This window comes from Neovison vison, chromosome 1, assembly GCF_020171115.1.
Source record: "Neovison vison isolate M4711 chromosome 1, ASM_NN_V1, whole genome shotgun sequence".
NCBI classification, from domain to species: domain Eukaryota; kingdom Metazoa; phylum Chordata; class Mammalia; order Carnivora; family Mustelidae; genus Neogale; species Neogale vison.
Genome location: NC_058091.1, coordinates 57089425 through 57108820, shown reverse-complemented (window position 1 = coordinate 57108820; position 19396 = coordinate 57089425). Strand labels below are relative to the sequence as shown.

At 38.9% G+C, this 19396-nt stretch overlaps 1 protein-coding gene across 2 annotated transcripts; it reads right to left on the bottom strand.

Moving 5' to 3' along the window:
- Positions 1–1120: 1120 nt before the first annotated feature.
- On the bottom strand, positions 1121–17585 carry FBXO30 (F-box protein 30). Of its 2 annotated transcripts, none has more exons than XM_044247129.1 (3): positions 17462–17585; positions 6898–8953; positions 1121–2152 (listed from the first exon to the last, which is right to left on the bottom strand). In XM_044247129.1, the coding sequence occupies exons 2-3, from the start codon at positions 8935–8937 to the stop codon at positions 1949–1951; spliced, it is 2244 nt and encodes a 747-aa protein (XP_044103064.1). In that variant the 5' UTR covers positions 8938–8953; positions 17462–17585; the 3' UTR covers positions 1121–1948. The 2 variants fall into 2 exon arrangements, with proteins under 2 accessions (XP_044103064.1, XP_044103065.1); XM_044247130.1 differs by having other exon boundaries at positions 2029–2165.
- Positions 17586–19396: the final 1811 nt, after the last annotated feature.

Sequence of the window (19396 nt, the reverse complement as noted above, 5' to 3'; positions counted from 1 at the left end):
AAACAGCCAAAGATGTGTAAAAGAAATATAAGGTGGAAAACTTAAATATCTCATGATCCAGTGTAGAAACAAGAAGTCTGAACTTAAAAACCAAAGAAGCACGACAACAGAACAAAGTTAATGTTTGTGCTATCCTAACCACATTCTTCAGCAAAACTTTAAAAGGCAGTTATATTTTACAGTATTTGATCTTATTTCTGACTTTTTCAGAAATAGATTATTTATATAATTCAACCTCACAGTTCCAAGTTTAAGCACTGAGAAATAATTATCCTAGTAACTGAAATGACAGGAGAGGCAAAACAATTGATTAGTTTTTAGTGCTATATTTTCAACTGTAATAAGGGCTTGACCCAACTAAAGAAGTCAAAAGCAGATCAGAGTTCCCTTCTATTACCCAAGGAACACCTCTGCCCAATCTGACTGCCATAATATTGTTACCCTAGTTAACAAAAAGCATTCTCAGGGACCAATGTAGGAAGAGAAGACACACTAGAAGTTTGATATTGTATAGCAAGGTAACTTGTCACCATTTCAGACTACCAAATACCAGAAGTTACTTAAAACAAATTAAGTGTTCCCCATCTTTGCGATTTATTTCTAAATAACTGATATATTCATTTTTTGAACTGACCACATCAGGTTAATAATAGTGTAAATCAATTTGAAAACTATAATAGAATACTTCAAGAATAGGACTTTGAATATTTTTCTCTTATATCTTGATCTTTACACAAAGATGCAATTCTTACTCTCTTGGTGAGAAGTCTAAATATACCTAAAAGAAAATTCTACTTCAGATTTAAACAAGTCAATTTATAACAATCAAAATACACTTCTTACTCCCAACTGCAAACGTTTCTACTGTTTGAGAAACAGTAGAAACCTGGAAATGTTTTAAGGAGATTGTCAACCAAGACAGGTTTCTCAATTTCATGATTGTCATCTAACAAAGATACCAAATTTCACATTCTTAAACATCTTAAAACAATATAGTTGTGATTTTATAGACATTAGTTGTGATTTTATAGACATAAAAAGGCAAAAATTCTAAATACTTAGGAAAGAAAGCCCTTTGCATTCTAAATATTTGAAATTTATTCACACAATATGCCCAATCTGAACTTTTATATGAGGTATATTTTCTTCTTTCCAAATATCAAAAACCTTGCAAATATATCATAACATGAACAGTTTCAAAGTATAATAAATTCACAGGCATTTTGTCAGTTTTCACTTTAACCTGTCATAAAACACACTGCTGTAAGTCTTTGGATGTGGTATCTAACAAAAAAGGAAGTTGCCCATGGTCACTCTCTGTATGAGAGTTGCAAACACATAAGGTGAAAACACTTTTGTGGGTATTTTTAACATGATAAATGCACTACCAAACATTAATCATGATTTTAAATATTACATAGATACATATTAAAGATCATCTAGGTATCCACAATCCTATAAGGGGAGCACTAGAAAATAAAAATCTTATAATGATCTTAGGGCAGTCCTTAAGCAATTGAATGTCTTTATCTGAAAAACCTATGCTGAAAAAATTTGAATCTAAGTTTTGCTTTCTGAATGCGCAGGTTATAACCCACAGAAAACATGAGGGACAAATGTTTGGTCAGGATCTTGTTAGTTTAAGAAACAAAAGATTTAAAAACCAAAATATGCACACCATTAAAAATACTAATTCTGGAAATTATGCAGCTAAAAATTAAAATCACCCTGTCCAGCAAGTTCCAAAAATTTCACACATTTCAAACATTAAGGCAACTTGTTTCCAACTAAACAGTACTTTATAAAAATATATGTCACTTCAAAACATTATATACATAGTGGCAATAAATTTAGCTAGTTGTAATCTTTAATACATTAATAAAGTGTCACATATTACAAAGAAATTATACTAGGTGTTTGCATGTATGCATAAGTGGAGTTACAGTTTTTAAAGTACAGGTTTTAAAACTGAGCGAAGTGAACGTCCCTCTTTAGTGAGTTCTCGTGTCACACACATACACGGCAATGGGATTGCTTCCTCTCGTTTCTCTACAATATTGTAACTGCATTTCTTCAAGTGGTCAGCCATGCTTAGGATGTCAGCAAATTTCCATTCATTAACAGAACAAAATGCAGTACTGAATCGCCATACCTAAAAGAAAATTCTACTTCAGATTTAAACAAGTCAATTTATAACAATCAAAATACACTTCTTACTCCCAACTGCAAACGTTTCTACTGTTTGAGAAATATCCAACATAAAGGTCCAAGCAGTTAGCTACAAAACTGAAAAGGAGTAAATCCATTTGGAGGCAGATCTGTTTATCAAACATTTGCAGGATAATCACTTCTATGACATTATAACTGCAATAAATGCAGTAACCAAAAAGAAAGAAATAAAAAGCAAAAGTCAACATTAAAAATGACATCCAACTTGGCTTACTAAGCAATTTTTTTTTAAAAGATTTAGTCATTTATTTGAGAAGACAAAGAGAGAGAGACAGTATGTGAATAGAGGGAGAGGGAGAGACACAAGCAGACTCCCCAGCTGAGCACACAGATCCCAATATAGACCTCGATTCCAGAACTGAGCCTAAGTGAAACGCTTAACTGACTGAGCCACCTAGCTGCTCCTAAGCAATTCTTTAAAAATCATAACCTTGTAGGGATGCCTGGGTAGCTCAATCAGTTAAACATCTGCCTTCGGCTCAGGTCATGATCTCCAACCCAACCTGGGTTGCAGAGCCCAACCCTGCATTGGGCTCCCTGTTCAGCATAGACTGTTTCTGCTTCTCCCTTTCCCTTTGCCTCTCCCCCTATTCACATGGCCCCCTCACTCCCCTCCCTTAACCCCCCGGGGCTCACCCTCTCTCAAACAAGTAAGTAAAATCTTTTTTTAAAAATACACTAATACTATACCAAGGTACCTTATCACTCCACCATTTATAAGTACCAAAAGTACTTAGTAATATTCATGAATACCAGTACTCAATTTATTCAAAATGTTTCTGAAAATTTACATAAAACACTTTTGTAATATCAATCTTATTTAATTCCAAATCATTGTAAAATGCATTTCTAGGCAAAAATTCACCTGCTATCCCTATTCATGTATCTGTTGGTAAAAATATGAGCTACCTCCCCTTTTACCCACTCAGCAGCTCCAAGCCTTGAAACAATGTCATCTTATTAGTTCAGCAATGACAGCTGTGGCCCCTTCTCATCTTTACAATTCTAAATCTAAAGCAATCTGAACACAGGAAATAAGCATGAATGGAGGACAGACGCAAGTAACAAGTATGAATGGGATAGATCAGTCCTAGGCATCCTAGCTAAGCTCATCAACAAGGAAATGGTAGAGCACACTAAAAGCACAGTAAACAGCAGATACGCTAGAAAGTGGCTATGAATTTGAGGAAAGCCCTCAGCACTCAGAGCTTCTCAGGCAAGGAGAGCAATGCCTTCCAAGGAAGACTAGATGTCTTCCAATTCCGTGGGAACACTTTTACTTTTCAGCGGGCGATAGAAATCACCACTGTTCCACACAAAGGGTACTTACTCCCTATATTCCTTAGGGTTATCCATCAATTACACCTCCTGTGGAGTTCTTTCTCAGGAGTCCATGAAGGTCTAGAGAGTAGCTACCAACAGATTACAAATATTGCTAGCCTCCCTTACAATCCCCTATACCTATGAAACTATAGGAAGAATGAGGAGTTCTGTTAAGCCTCAGCAGAACAAATTCATGAGCGATTTCATGGTGACAGACAGCCTCCCAATTTCCACAAGAGTCTGGTGAAACAAACTCAGAAAAAAATGGAGGATTCCCGTCTCCTGATGCAAGGCTTCTTAGTAATGGGCCAATTTTTCTTTCAGAAGTATTCCTCAGGTACTTACTTAGTGCCCACTATATGGCAGTGCTGTTCTAGGCAGTGGATATTTTGGTTCCCAGAGAGTCTCACTTTTCAAGGAACTTACAGTCTAACGAAACCGGTAATTCATCAGTGAATTACAAACTGCCTGGAGAGTACTCTAGCAGGGGTATACAGAGTAGGGGAAGAGAATGGGGCACCACATAAACCAGAGCTGTACACCTCCCTAAAAGCTTCAGGGTAGGGTTCTAGAAGGCTTCCTGAAGATCTGTAGAGTGAGCAGGATATGTAGTGAGAAGATGAAGATCACAAGCTCCAGAGACAGGTTCCCTAGGTGTGAATCCATCAATTAGTTGGACAAGTTACTTCATCTCTTTAAACTTTGGTTTCTTCATCCATAAAATAGAGACAGTAGATGAAACAGGTAAACAGAAGTACAACGTTTATCAGCACAATGCCCAGCATATTGCAAATGCTCAGATGTAGTTACTATATTAGAGACAGCACATTCAAAGGCCTTAAGGCAAGAAGTCAGAAAGAAAACATCAGGAAACTAAGTACATCAACATAGATGGAATATAAAGGGACAAGAGGAAACTAAGGAGGTAAGTAAGGACAGGATTATAAAAATTCTTAAAGGTTCATTAGGGAGTCTTTCTCTGTCCCAGTGCAATGAACAAACATTAGTTTTTAAACACTACAGTGTAAGAACTGTATTTAAGAAAATATTTAAAACTCTAGTCCTTATGTAGAGAGTATGTTGGAGAAGGGTCCAGTTAGGAACAGAAATCCCATTAGGATCTTGTGGTAATCAAGAGAGAGATGAAGGGGAGAGAGTTAGGTAAATGGCCGTGGAAACAGTAAAGCAAACCTGAGAGGTATGAAGAAGGGAGACTCAAGAGAATATTAGGATTACCTATATATGAAAATAAAGGGGAAAAAAAAAGAAGTCCACCCTAATTCCCAAATTCCTAGTTTAGGCAATTTGATAGATAATGCCACTTGTCGACATTTTTTTTTTTTTAAATCAAGCTTTTTCCCAGCTTTTTTTTTTTCTCTTTTTAAGATTTTGTTTATTTGAGAGCGAGACAGAGAAAAATGAGCAGTGGGTAGTGGCAGAGGAGGAGAGACAGAGAGAGACTGAGAGAAGCAGACTCCCCGCTGAGCAGGAAGCCTGACATACCTGATGCAGAGCTTACTCCTAGGATCTAGAGATCATGACCTGAGCCAAAGGCAGACCCTTAAATGACTGAGCCACCCAGGCTCCCCACCACTTGCTGAGATAAAGAGGGACAGAGAGGCACCTGGGTGGCTCAGTCAGTTGACCATCTGATTTTGGCTCTGATTTTGGCTCAGGTCATGATCTCAAGGTGGTGAGACTGAGCTCTACATTGGGCTCCGCACCCAGCCAAGTGTCTACCTGAGATTCTCTCTCTCCCTCTGCCCGTCTCCACTGTGCATGCAAGCTCTCTAAAATAAAATAAATAAATCTTAAAAGAAAAAGGGGGGGATAAAGATGTGAAGTGGGTTGGACATGCTGAGTTTGATGAAGCTGTGAGATAATCAAGAGCAGATACTTATATTTAATCCTCTGGAGGTCAGGAGAAAGTGGCCAGGATATAGATGTGTAAGTAACCTGTATAAATGATGGCAATTTAAACTTCAAGAGTAGATGAGATTTCCTACAGAAATAGAATCCCCAGAAAACATTTCACCCCACAGGTCAATACTAGTGGGCAAGGACAAAAATAATACTATGCTTGGAGTATCCCATCCCAAATGAAGAAAGAAACCAAGTCCTCTGTATGTGTATACATACATATACACAGCAAGTATGGAACTTCCTGCCACCAAAATTCCTATTTAGGAAAAAAAAAATCATAAAATAAATAGGGTGTTCATTTGTTGGTGAAAGCTTCAGAAAAACACAGAAAATGTAGAATTCTGAAGAATTGGAGCAGTGAGTAAAAGTCAGAAAAAACCTAAGGGTGGTAAGAACAAAGTATTCAGAAATATGAACCTTGCGCAATCAAGGTGCAATTTACCAAATTTTTTCTACTTTATAAAATGCAAAATGTCATATTATAAATGTTCTAATATTAAAAACTCCTGAAATAAAAGATATTTATAGTGCCTTCTAGTTTCTACTAGACAGTGCCTCAAACATAAGGTGGGCAAAAGCAGGGGTGCCTGGCAGGCTCAGTCAGTAGAGCATGCAAATTTTGATCTCAGGGTTGTGAGTTTGAGCCCCATGCTGGGTGTAGAGATTATTTATAAATATGATACTACTACTAATAATAATAAGTGCAAAAGTGGATTTTCACAAAAGAAAATGGTGGACCCAAGACTTGCTCCCAGATCTGCCTAAATCTCCAAGCTTCCTAAATCTCCTCAAGCCTCCAATATGCAACACTCTCTTGTACTTTCTAACCTAAACCCCCTGCCACAATATCAAATCCAAGTATCCCACTCTTTCCTCACTTCAACCTAACACATATCCACATCCTCATGTTTTCTAGTCTCCAAATACTCCACCGCTCACTTACCAGTAGCAGCAGTTATAACTTTTCTTTCTCCCTGAAATAACTAAGTTCTAAGAAAGTTGCTAGGAATGCAGAGAAACTGCCAATTGTAAGCAGGAGAAAACCTTCTCCTTGCTTCCTCCGTTGTCCTATGATGAAAACATCTCAGATGGAGCTCAAACTGGAAGATGGTTAACATGGACTCAAAAGGAACTGTTACAGAAGAACTGAGTATAGAAAAGCAGTATGAAAAAAACAGAAGTGGCTGTGGCCATGTTAGATTAGAACCTAGTATTAGGATGTCTGCAATAAATACATGATTATGACAAACTACTCAAACCCAGTCTTTCATTAATCATTATTTTTAAAAATGTCTGTCAGATTAAAGTGTAAGTTTTAAGGGTGGTCAATTTTGCAACAAGGTCTTAATTTTACTGATTCTACAACATTAAGTGTCTACTATATATCAAATATGGGGGTGATGTGGTTAAGATTAAACTAACCTTTTCTTTTATTTGCCATGATGAATTTCCTTCTGGATACTTCCTTTTTCCCCACTGCAGTATGACCATTCCACGAGACTGAAGCAGGCTGCCACACACATCCCTCATTAACCTGGATACACATGAGAGCTGGCATAAACTGAAGCCATCTAGAAAGCCTGCAATATGTTGTAGGACCTCAAAAGGAAGACTACTTAGATGGTCACTATGCAATCCCAACACACAGTTTCTAGCAGGCTCTACTAATACTGTAGATATACATGGCTGAACTCCAAATGACCTCAAGTGGCGGTCATGTATAATCTTTGCTCCTTGTGTTGATGGACAAAATCTACGCTGAGAATAGGTACAACCATAATATGCTAAAGGACACCTCTGTTCCATCCAGCCATTGAGTCCAGCATGAATGTCACCATGCACGTTCTTAAAATGTGAAGAAAATTCTTTTCTTCTAAATAACTGTCCACAAACAAATGTAAACATTGAACGCTGCTTGGGTTGGTACCTAGCAACACATTCCAATACTAAATCCAGGCCAAGTGTCTGAAAAGGACTTGGATTTGAAAGCTGTGGGTTGGCATGATCACAAGCTGATGCTGAAGCTATTTCCCCAACCATTGTATTTGTAGCTAATATTGCAGATGGAAGCGAAAAAGTCTGAGTCCCAAAGTCAACGTGATATACATCAACCATGCGACTATCAGATATACCCCTCCCACCTGGAGAATCTCCTAGACAAAACAGCAATGCTGCTGTGATTAGGTCTATTCCTTGGAGGCCCATTGGATCTTCTGCAACTTCCAAATCTGATGTATCTACTGCTTTATCTTCTTTTGGTTTAGACCAACATGAGTTAGAAAGAAATTTGAATGAAGGAGGATGACTGAAAGATAAGACATCCACATTCCTCAAGTCCCCTAAGTCTACTTTTCTCCAACACAATGCTGCTTCATCCTCATCATCTGGCATGAGGATATGCTGAACTGTGCCATTAGGCAAAGCACCAGATGGTATTACTTCCTTAAGTTGTGCTGCTACGGAAAGTGAACTGGAAGGTTGTGAAGTGCCATCTGATGCCATACATTCTCCATTTGTTAAGTTACTTTGTTTTGAATCACCATGTAATTTCTGATTTTGGTCTATGGCCTGTGTACATATATTTTCCAAAGAAAAGCCATTACAAAGAGCAGATGTGGCATAAGAACTGTTATTCGAGTCACACAATAAATCACTTGAACCATTTTGTTCAGACTGGACATTCAGACTTGTGTCATTATGGTCAATTCCACCTACTGCTCCTATCTCATCCTCATAAAAATGGTCCTGGTCTTTTAAGTGTCTATTCTGCAAGCTTCCTCTGGGATCTTGCTCTTCACTCATGTCATTTGGGGAAGCACAAAGACTTGTACTCAACATGCCAATGTCTCTTGTGGCAGTATTCAGGATATCTAAAGCAGCAGCCAAACTTCTGGTTGTTTCTACAGTAGCTTGATAAAGTGCACCATAAGATTCTTCATCAACAGACACCAAACCATTAGTATGTGGTATTTCTGGGACACTTGATTTAACTGAGATTTGTTCTCTAGATTCTGATACTTTATCAGTCGCTTTTGACATCATGGTGGCTACTTTGAGAGATTCTAAGAGCATCCTTTGGTCTTGAAGGGCCAAGGCCATATCTAATTGTGCCACTTCATCAACATCTCTGCTTAGATTTTCATACGATTTCCGATCTGCATAACTAACTGGCCATCGGTTCCACTCCATAGTACAGCACACCACACTTGCAGGACACATTTCTAGATGTTCAGCAACTTTATTTCGAGCCATTGTAAATGGACATCCGAAGTCACTATTTAAGCAAGGCACTCGTTCAAATGGACATAAAAGTCGATGTTCATCAGCTTTACAAGAATGGAAAACTGCTCCACACACCAATGGACAACCAATCAAGTCACAGGAAATCCCAGGCTCTGGTCTGATCATACACCGTCTACTGACACAATTCACACAGTGCGAGTGCTGCAGCTCCTCCTCCATAATGGCCAGTCCAGCTCTAGTTGTTGAGATGGGAAAAAGATAAGAAGTTAGGCAAAAAGCGGTTGATTTTTAAAATGGTTGAATAACAAAAAATCAAGTCATAAAGAAATATATGTAAAATAAACATACTTAACAAGTTTTTTTTACATATAATCAATTCATCTTGAAACAACTTAAGCACTCATTTCAAATAACAATGCAAAAGTTCATTTTTTACATATAATAATATGCCTAAGAGGCTAAATGTTTCAAAATATAATGCTTAAATTCGAGTATACTATGTAGTATATAAATTGATGCTAAATACAAATTAGTGCATATTTGACTTTTAGATTTCAAAGAATGCTTTAGCTTTTATTTTTAGTTTCAACTAAACGGACTCTGAAGTGCCCGTAGTACACTGACATCATCATATTCCTGAGAGAATGATCTGAGTTTCATGAATTTTCATGAATATACTTAACTAAAACTATTATAAGTTTTCTTTTTATACCCTCTAAATATAGGAATTCATTTAAGATTTCATCTATTGATCATTCCTTCTACATATGCCTTAATACCTTCTACAACGAATCACCATAGTAAGCCTTAATTAAAACATACATGGAATTTACCCAGAAAATCTAAATTCCAGCTCCAGTTCATGGGTTCATAACTATGGATAAATCACTTACTTCTGAGGGCTACACCTTCTGTTTACTCACTCAACACCTATTTATCGTTTAACTACTATCTACCAGGCACTGTGTTTGGTGTGGCAATATAAAGATTAGTCAGACATGGTATCTCCTCTGAAGGAGCTACAGCAGGTCAGAGATAGAACAGTAAAAATCATGTCTCATTATTATGTGATCAATCTGGCAGAAGTAAAATGGTAACACAGAGAAGATAATCATCACTATGGGGAGGGGCTACAGAAGAATTCACAGTAGTCTTCAAAGATGGGAAATCTTAAGCATAGGAGGGAAGAATTGGAAAGAAGAGAAGAAGTAAATGGAAAAAAACAAGTGGCAAAACATGTTCAGGGAACCTCAAGTTTCCTAGTGTTGCTGAATCACAAGGTGAAATGCTAGGTAGCTCTGAGAGATGGGGCTGGATGATAGAAATAAATCAGATCATGAGGACTGTACTATATACTACTCTTACGAGTTCAGACTTTAAGTAACAGGAATTCACAAAGGTTTGAGCAGAGAAATAGTATCTATAAAATAACAGGAGGGATTTACAGATACCTAATGGTCCTTCCTTTTATCAAGAAAAATTTTATACAAAAATAGAGAAAGCAGGGGCGCCTGGGTGGCTCAGTGGGTTGAGCCGCTGCCTTCGGCTCAGGTCGTGATCTCGGGGTCCTGGGATCGAGTCCCGCATCGGGCTCTCTGCTCATCAGGGAGCCTGCTTCCTTCTCTCTCTCTGCCTGCCTCTCTGCCTACTTGTGATCTCTCTCTGTCAAATATATAAATAAAATCTTTAAAAAAAAAAATAGAGAAAGCATCAGCACAATATACTGATTTAATTATAATTATTAATCCTATTCGATGTATCTTTGTCTAAAATCTTCAACTTCTTTTATTGGCTTGTCCCTATGAGCAGTAAAAACTTAAATTATTTCATCTTTAAAAACCTAAATAATAAAACAATATCTCCCTTTTACTACTACTCTTTTTTCCTAAAATTTCCAAATCTTCAAGCTTCCAGAAAAAAAATTTCCAAATTTTGATATTTCCAAATTTTCAAGCTTCCAGGAAAAAAAAAAAAGAAATTAAAAAACAAACAAACAAACAAAAAAACAACAAATAGGCTTCGTGCCTCCCATATACTCTTCAGCCCTCTAATCTGGCTTTCTTGTGACCAACAGACATTAAAACTGCTCTGAGATCCTTGGTGCTAAATTCAAAGGGCATTTTTTTTCCCAGACTTCATCTTCCTTGGCCATTTACCTCATTATGTTGACTAGGCCCTCCTTTTTGAACTACTTGTCTTTCCTTAGGATGTTACATTTCCCTGGTTTTCTCCCTTTTTTTTTTAACCTTTTTTAATGTTTTAAAAAAATAAAAATAAAAGCATTCACAGCAATGAGCCTACAATATTTATTTTTATTTTTGGCTATTCCTTAATCTTTTCTAATCATTAATATTTTCTAAAATATTCCTCTTCTCCAGGGATCATGTCATTTCTTGCTCATTCTATTCATTCCCTCTGGGTGCTCTCAATTTCTCAAAAGCGTTAATTACCACCCATATGCTGAAAACTTACCTCTTGCCCAGATCCCTCTCCCAGACTTCAGATCTTTACTGATAACTCAATTACTTATACATCTCTACACCTACATGGGACAAGCAATTCATCTTAACACTTCCCAAATTAAATTACACTGTAATGGGTAATAGTTTTCTGGGTAAGAAGTAGATTCTTAGCCTATTTTCTTCACTTCAGTGCATAAAAGATTACTAGCTCTCTGACATATTTTTCCATACATGCTATCTGAGTTTCAGGTGGCTAAAGTAAGCTAATTAGTCCCGGAATTGCTATTTTTGTCCAATCCAGGGATGATTTTCCTCAAACAATAACAAAAAAGCCTACCTCATACTGATAGATCTCTACTAATTACGTAGAAAAGTTCTGAGTTGATATTATGGCACTTACTGATGCTAGGGGGCATGGAGGAGGCATGGGGAACAGGGCATCATTTAACAAAAAACTGTATTTTTTATTGTATTTAAAAAATTACAAACTATGAATTAAATACTTCTGAATGTTTACCCCATAAATTTTATAGGTTAAGACAGAACCTGTAAGTTAAACACAGACATGCTAAGAGTCATAACAGAAGAACGACAGACTAATGATGAGAAACATCTGTAAATTAAGCCGATGTTCAAAGAGCAATGTTAGTAAGAATTAAGACAAATTGTACTGAGTGCTTAGATTGTGAAAACAGTGGAAGCTTTCTTATTTTGCAACAAATAGAGGGAGTTCATCTCACATGATGAGGGTTATAAACTTGACTGTTACTAAGAGAGAACCTAAAAATACAAGCAGTTCCAAAGAAGTAACCACTACTCTCATAACTTGCAGGAACACTTTATGTTATGTGCACATCACATGACCATACCAGGCAGAACACATTCAAAAACACCACTTAACTCAAAACTGTTTAAAACAGCAACTGCTACAAACAGCGAAGTTAAATGCAAAACAGTAACAACTTTGAAAGGAAGACACAGAGGCCTCTCAAGCTTCAAAATAGTTCCACACTACTCTCCTTGGAATAAGAAAAATGTTTTAAAAAATAAATTAATAAAAGCATTCACAGCAATGAGCTACAATATTTATTTACTGAAGTAGACTTAGGAAGGAAAAAAGCACACGAATTATGTACCAAACTTCTCCTTACATACACCATTTCACTTAGTGTCCCATAATCCTCTTTAACAACCCCTAGGAAACTGAGGTTCAGACAGGCTTAAGGGACTCCCCTAAGGTCATCTCCCTAGTTAAGTGGCAGAGCTGGGACTTCAATCTATATCTGATCAATGGACAACAGAAGATATGTTTACTCATAAAAGTTGAAGAAAACAGGCAGCACTTCAGTAACTGGTGATCCAATTTTAAGATGTTATTTGAGGAATGGAGGTTACACAACTTTGCTTGTAGTTCATTCCAACACTTAATCACCCCTGTGGTCAAGAAATCTTTTTGGTCCTTTGTAATTACAATAGCACATAACTTTGCTTTGAATGTCAGTATTTAAAACTACTTTTAAAATAACTTGCATTTATAATAGTATAAACTTACAGAATAAGAATATAAATTTAGCAATTCTCAAAACAGCAATATAAAGCAGGAATCAAGTTTAATTCCATTTTACAAGTAAATATATTAAGAAGTAAGTTAAGAAAAAGCACTAGATAATAACCAGAGTATTCTGGGGATAGAACTCTCAGCTTCAGAATTTGAAACTTCCAGATCCATCCTTTTTCTAATCAAGATCATTACCAGAGTAAATATTCCTCCATTAGGTAGTTTGCAATTGCACATAAATCCTGTGAAACGGGTTTAAAAACATCATCCCTGATTTATCAGTTGAACAGTGACACAGCAGGCCCATTAGAAAACATGTTGCTAAAATTGAGGCTTCAAGTTCAAGATAAACTTAATTATAGAACTCCTCAATATTAAGTCTTCTTAAACCCTTTTGAAAAAGAATCTTAACATTCCAAATAACATCTTTATAATTCACATTTAAGTTGAATGACTGGGGAAAGTCTCATTAGACTAGAAAATATATGTAAATGATTAAATGCTTTACAACAGTTTCAATTTTCTCCAATAGAAATTCTTGACCAACTCATACTCTGTGACAAGCAATCCGTAAAAATAGTTTTAAGACATGGCATTTTCCCATACAGTGAAAGGAGGCCTTGTCATTTGAAGTTATTTCTATATACAAAAATAATGCCTTCAAAAAACCATTTCTTTATTTTTCCAGATTCATTAAAATAATTAAGAAGATAAATAAATGAAGCACTGCAACTTAGCATGATTTTAAAAATGCTAGGTCAAGTCACCCAAAGCACTCAACACAGCTTGCTGCTATCTGTGCCTCTGTTACCAAGATACATGCATACACACAAGCACCCCCTCCCCACAACTGCTGCCTAGAATCCTTAAGTCTCAGTTTAAATGTTACTTTCCACATACCAAAGGCAAGGTATGGATCCCATATTATGCTGTGTGCTCATTACACTTTGGATTTTTCCTTGTAATACTAGTCACAACACTAAGTAAATCACTATCCCTTAGTATCTAACCCCACAGGAAAACTATAAGCTCCATGAAGGAGGCAGGGCCATCTCTTGTCTCATCCATCCATTCTTGTGTTTCCTATATTTCAGGCTGTGCCTAATTGGAGCATCACTTATTTTAGAAATATGAATAAATGAACGAGATATACTACAAGAAACAGCTAAATGGATTCCAAAACAAAACGAGGTTTTTTATTTCATCGAAAACTACACACTTCATGAAAAAATACAACCTTACAGACCTAGTATTACACAATCAGACTGAGTCAAAATTACTTTATTGTACCAGCTATAAAAAGTCAATAATAGTGTTCAAACATTTTCTGTGTACCTAAATCTATATGTTCCAAGCATTATATATAGAGTTAAGATAAATCATCCATGAAAAAAGCAAGTCAAAGGGAAAAGAAGTCAGAGACAGGTAATTTCAACCTTCCATTATTTTAAAATCTTAAAAAATAGTCATAAAAGGCACAGAAGTAAACATTTACCAGTATATTGCTCCACTATTTTAACTCCCCAATCAACTCTGCGCTCTAGTTACTGGTTACTTGACTACAGAGGGTATCAGCTTCAAAAAGAAAAGCAGAAAAAAAGAAAAGAAAAGAAAAGAAAAGCAGAGGTGAAAGTGTCCACACATGTGCACGTGCCTGAGTAGGTACTGCGCTAAGAAGCTCAAAAAAGGAAGCGGTATAAGCCAACTGCCTGATACTGCAGTTCATATAGTACTAGATGAAACGCAACTGCACTTAAACAATAAAATATTGCTTCAATGTGATGATGAAATGGACCTATAGACAGACTTGTTCAATTAGTTAACACAAGTAAGTCCATGACTGAAATTTTACATTTAGCAATCAGCTATAAGCTCCTCTAAGCAAGTCTCATCCTTTTTGTATAGTTGGAGGTACTAGTCAGAGTAATACAACTAACTGTACAATTAATATTAAATACAAACACCTCCTGGCTGATTTGCTGATCAAGCGCAATCAGTTCTAAAGACCATAATAAACCTCAGCTGGACATCTTAACTGGTTTAAAAGGGGTGGGGGGTGAGGGGTGCGGTGCATCATGGTGACTAGGCAAGATCTAAAATCCACTATCATTAAACTCCACTCAAAGCACATGCCCTCCTGATGAGTCTAAAATGGCTAAATGGGTTACACTGTATACATTCTTTTTATTAAATTATAGTTCTGACTTTTTATAGAATGATGACCTAATTAAATGGAAAATTCTGTCAAATTTTTCACCCTTCCAGCTATGATATAATCCAAACATATATCTTCTAAGTCTAAATATGGTCATGAGTAACTTATTCCAAAATGAAAGTTCTAACTACTTGCAATGTTCTCCACTAAATAAATGAAATTATGACAGACTTACAAAAGAAATTAAAATAATATAATATTTAATACTCAGACCAGAACCTTTTGCACTGATTCTCAGGTAAAAATAATCCACCCAAATGGTGGTACTCGACTTATTAAAATGGGCAGCAGGGCATTGGGGAATGGGCTTCCAAGGAATCTCAGTTTTGTGACCTTGAGGCAATTACTCTACTGTGAAAACAACCTAGAACTCTACAAAGGTTGGGTTATATTTTATGTGCGTGTCTAATGGAATACAACGTATTCCTCAGAAAAGGGATGTACTTCACTTTACACAACAGCCACGTTAACATACCCAAAGCTTTATGTAAAATTATTTTTTTCTATCAGGTCATTTAGACTTATAAAGCTTATAAGAAGCAGCTGTATGAGGAAATAACCTATGTTAAAAGTATCCACTCAATAAATAGACAGACATACCCTTTTTGTAAAAGATTTTCAGATACTGGGTTTTAATTGAGGTATGCTTTTCTGATTTAACTATCTAACTATCTACACTGTAAAAAGCATTAGCTCAATGCCAATCTCACGTATTTCATCAAACTGAATTTGAAATTAAATATTTTATATAGCCTTTTGATTGAGGACTTTGTCAAAGAATTCTACAAATACAATGTCCTTTTAATGATACAATCATTGGAACTTAGTTAAAAGATGTGTCCAAAATCATACAAAAATAGCATAGGGCTTATCCCATTAAAAGTCACATTTCAGTAATATAGTATATCAAATAGTAAACACACATTAAGCAACACCTATGTGGTGACCTCAAAGTACCTAACTATATACATTATCTCAAAATATTACTGCTCTTTAATAAGTATTTTATTAGGATACTTTGTATTTTTCAGAAGTCTCCAATGCTAGAGATAGCAAAATACTGGGTTGAAATTAAATACCCAGCACACTTAGAATGTATAAAAGTTTGCTTACATCGGAAACTTCAGTTCTCTGATAACCCTCAAAAAACTCTACCCACCTACATTTCCAGAATCACAAAAAAAAGCTTATGTCACTGCATTAAAGTACTAGATAAGAAGGAAATGGCAACTTAAAAGTTACCAAAACACCACGTTATCCCTAATTAAGCTTCTGGAGTAAGAAACAGTGACTAAGCATATGGAACAGTGATTCAGCCAAAACTGCATACTGAAAAACTGAACCCTCAGAAAAATCCTAAACGTACATTTTATGCTGTTCTTTTCCCCTTCCTGAGCCGAAAACTGGAGTACTTTCTAAAACCTTAATAAATATGAGCAAATGCAAAATCTGTTTCCATAGCCTGTGTCTCTAAAGGATACAGCACAGTATTGAAATGCAGCGAAAGAAAGAATTTTAAAGTTCAAAACGTTTGGGAAGTTTTATGTTTTAAAGTGTTTCAACAGTTTTAAGTTCATCTACACTGACAGCAGAATGCCCATAAATAGGTTCCTCCTGGATCAGAGTCAACAGAGTAATTACGGAAGAAAAGGTCAATTCCTTCCCAAACATCTTTTATCAGGGACTTGCGACACGGCTCAGCAAGAAAAACAGGAGAGGGGAATGGAGTACAAGAACCACGGTAAACAACACACTGCTCTGCCAGTCTCTCTCTCGTCTCACGAAGACACACGCTGAAAACACACTCAAAGGAGATGACTTTGAATTCAACGTGCACTCTGCGGCCCCCTGCCAAGCAGCGTTCCACGGGACGGGACACAAACAACTTGGAAATGGCCAGACCCCTCAGATCGAGAAAATCAGGAAGTTTCTCTTTAATAAGGACGGAGGCGAAGACGAAGATCCGCTCACTACCATGAATGGAAAAGTTACTAACTTCACTCATCCCGGGGAGACAGCGGATGATGCCTCCCAATCGGACTTTAACCCATCTGTCCCCAAACACCCCCAAGTTCTGAAAAGGCACAAGGAAACAGAATCCGCGTTTTCAGGGTTCTCAGGGCTTTCCAAGTTTACCTCCCGCTTCAGCCACCACCCCCCCACCCCCCGACCCCCCGCATACAGACAGACACGCAGGCCAGGTGACACGGGGGTCGGCCCCCGGCTGTGGGTAGCCATTTGCCCGCCGCCTCCACGGCCAGCCAGGCAGGACGGCGGGCGCGGACGCCCACGCGGCGGACGCCCTCTCCGCGCGCCAGGACGGCCGGCCCGGGACCCGCAGCGCCGCCGCGGACGCTGCTTCTGTACTCCGCCCAGGCCCGGCCCGCGGGACCCACGGCCGCCGCCGCCGCCGCCCCGGCTGCAGGCCTCGCACGGCCCGGCCGCCGCCTCTGTCCCCGGCGCAGCCCGCGCCGCGCTGGCCTCCCCCGCCGGCCTCCCGACACTCACCGCCCCGCGCGGCCGAACCGCGGCCCAGGCCCTGGCTGCCGAGGACGCCGTGCTCGGCTGGTCCGCGCGGTCCCGGCTGCTCGGCGTCCCACACCCCCTTGCGGTCCGCCTCCTACTGGCCTCTCACCGCGCCCGGCCGCCGCCTTTTCTCCCCCTGTCCAGCTCTTCGGCCTCCTCCCCCGGCGGCCGCCCTCCTCGCGCGCCCCGCCCCTCCCCGCCCAGCTCGGCCCCGCCCAGCTCGGCCCGGCTCCGCCCACCGGACCCAGCCCCGTCTCGGCGGCAGCTGCCAGCCCCGGCGGACACGCGCACGCCGGGCCCGGCGGGGACGCGCACGCCGAGTTCGGCGGGGTCGCGCACACCGCCCGCGGATGCTGGAAGAGAAGCAGGAGGGTGGGGTCTAGGGAGTCCTGGGCTTCGCCTGTCCAGCGAGGGGATTTCACTGGGACCCACGTGCCCTCCCTGACAGTGCTACCAAATCTTGTTGGACTTCAGCATCTTGTATCCCTGAAAGGAGTCCTAGACCCGTAGTTTTGGAATTGAGGAAACGGGCCCTTGCAGACTGGCGTGTTTATCTCCCTAAATTGTAGGATAAGCAGCCAAATACCTTACTTCTCCTGCGGTGCTCTTCCCATTAGGTCATACTTAGGAGGAAGCGGGGCAGCTCTCTTTGAAGATCTTTGAAGATCGCTGCCGCAGGCCTTCTTGCCTGCTAACTCAATGCACCAGAGTTCTGTAGCTTAGTATCCTTTGTAGGGTTCTACCTACCAGGGACTGAGCTACGACCAGGATTCAAGCGTCGCGAAGCTTTATTGGAGCCCAGGCGGGATAGAGAGATTCAAAATCTTGGGTGACGGTTATCTCTCATCCGCTCATCCATGCACCAGTGTCCATCCCGTGGGCTCCTCTCCAGTACCAGCGCAAGAGAACTATGACAAAGAAAATGGCTGTAATCCTGGCCTTGGGCGTGGGGGTAGAGACAGGAAAACAGTGTTTTGTAATCTTTTCTGTGGACTCTCAGACCTTTAGATTTTAAAGACCAGTATATATAAAGCAAAACAAAATAAAAAACAAAAAAACTGAAGAAAGAACTTAGATTACTAACTTTTTATTGTGCTACGAAGTAAAAATTGCACCTCTTGTATTAATGCTTCATTTCCTAAATTAAAGGATATTTTAATACCATTAGCCAGGACATAATCACAGAATAAAGGTCAGTTCTTTAAATGAATAAATTTAGCTTTTTGAAAAATTCAACCTATTTTTCTTATTTTGTCAAATTTGGCCCCGAATGGACTCTGGTCCTCAGTCCAGAGTTTGAGAGACAGAAGTAGGCAGAAAGGCTAGTGAAACAGGTGGGTGCTGCTACAGCCTTGCCTTCCCCTGCTTCCTATCCTGGATTGAGTCACATATTTGCCCTTGACCTCAGTTGTCCTCCTACAAGATGAAGTGGCAAAAATAAATGATCCCTAGAACACTTTCTAGCTTTAAAACCTCAGGATTCCATGATTGTACTTATTGAAATCTGGGGCTTTCCCCTTTACTAAATCACCTGGTTGATAATAGGTCACCCCTCAGGCTGAGTCATTCAGGCTGTAAACTTTTGTCTCCTTTGCCCCTTCCATCTTAGTAATTTTCCATGTCCAGGCAATCCAAAAACAAAAAACAAAACGAAAAATCCTTTCTTCCTGTCTTTCCCATTCATTCCCAGTTACCATCATAGGCACATTTGGGCTTCTGCTGGTCCCTAACCAGTTTTTCTGCCTCCAGTGTTTCCGACCTCAAACCAGTCATAGTTCTTCCTAAGAACTATTGACATAGTTCTTCCTAAGACATCCTTTTCATAATGTTATGTTTTTACTCAGATATCCATAATGACTAGGGCCCATGGGTAAAGCCTCAACTCCTGCCTTCAGCTGCTCAAAAAACATCTTTTAT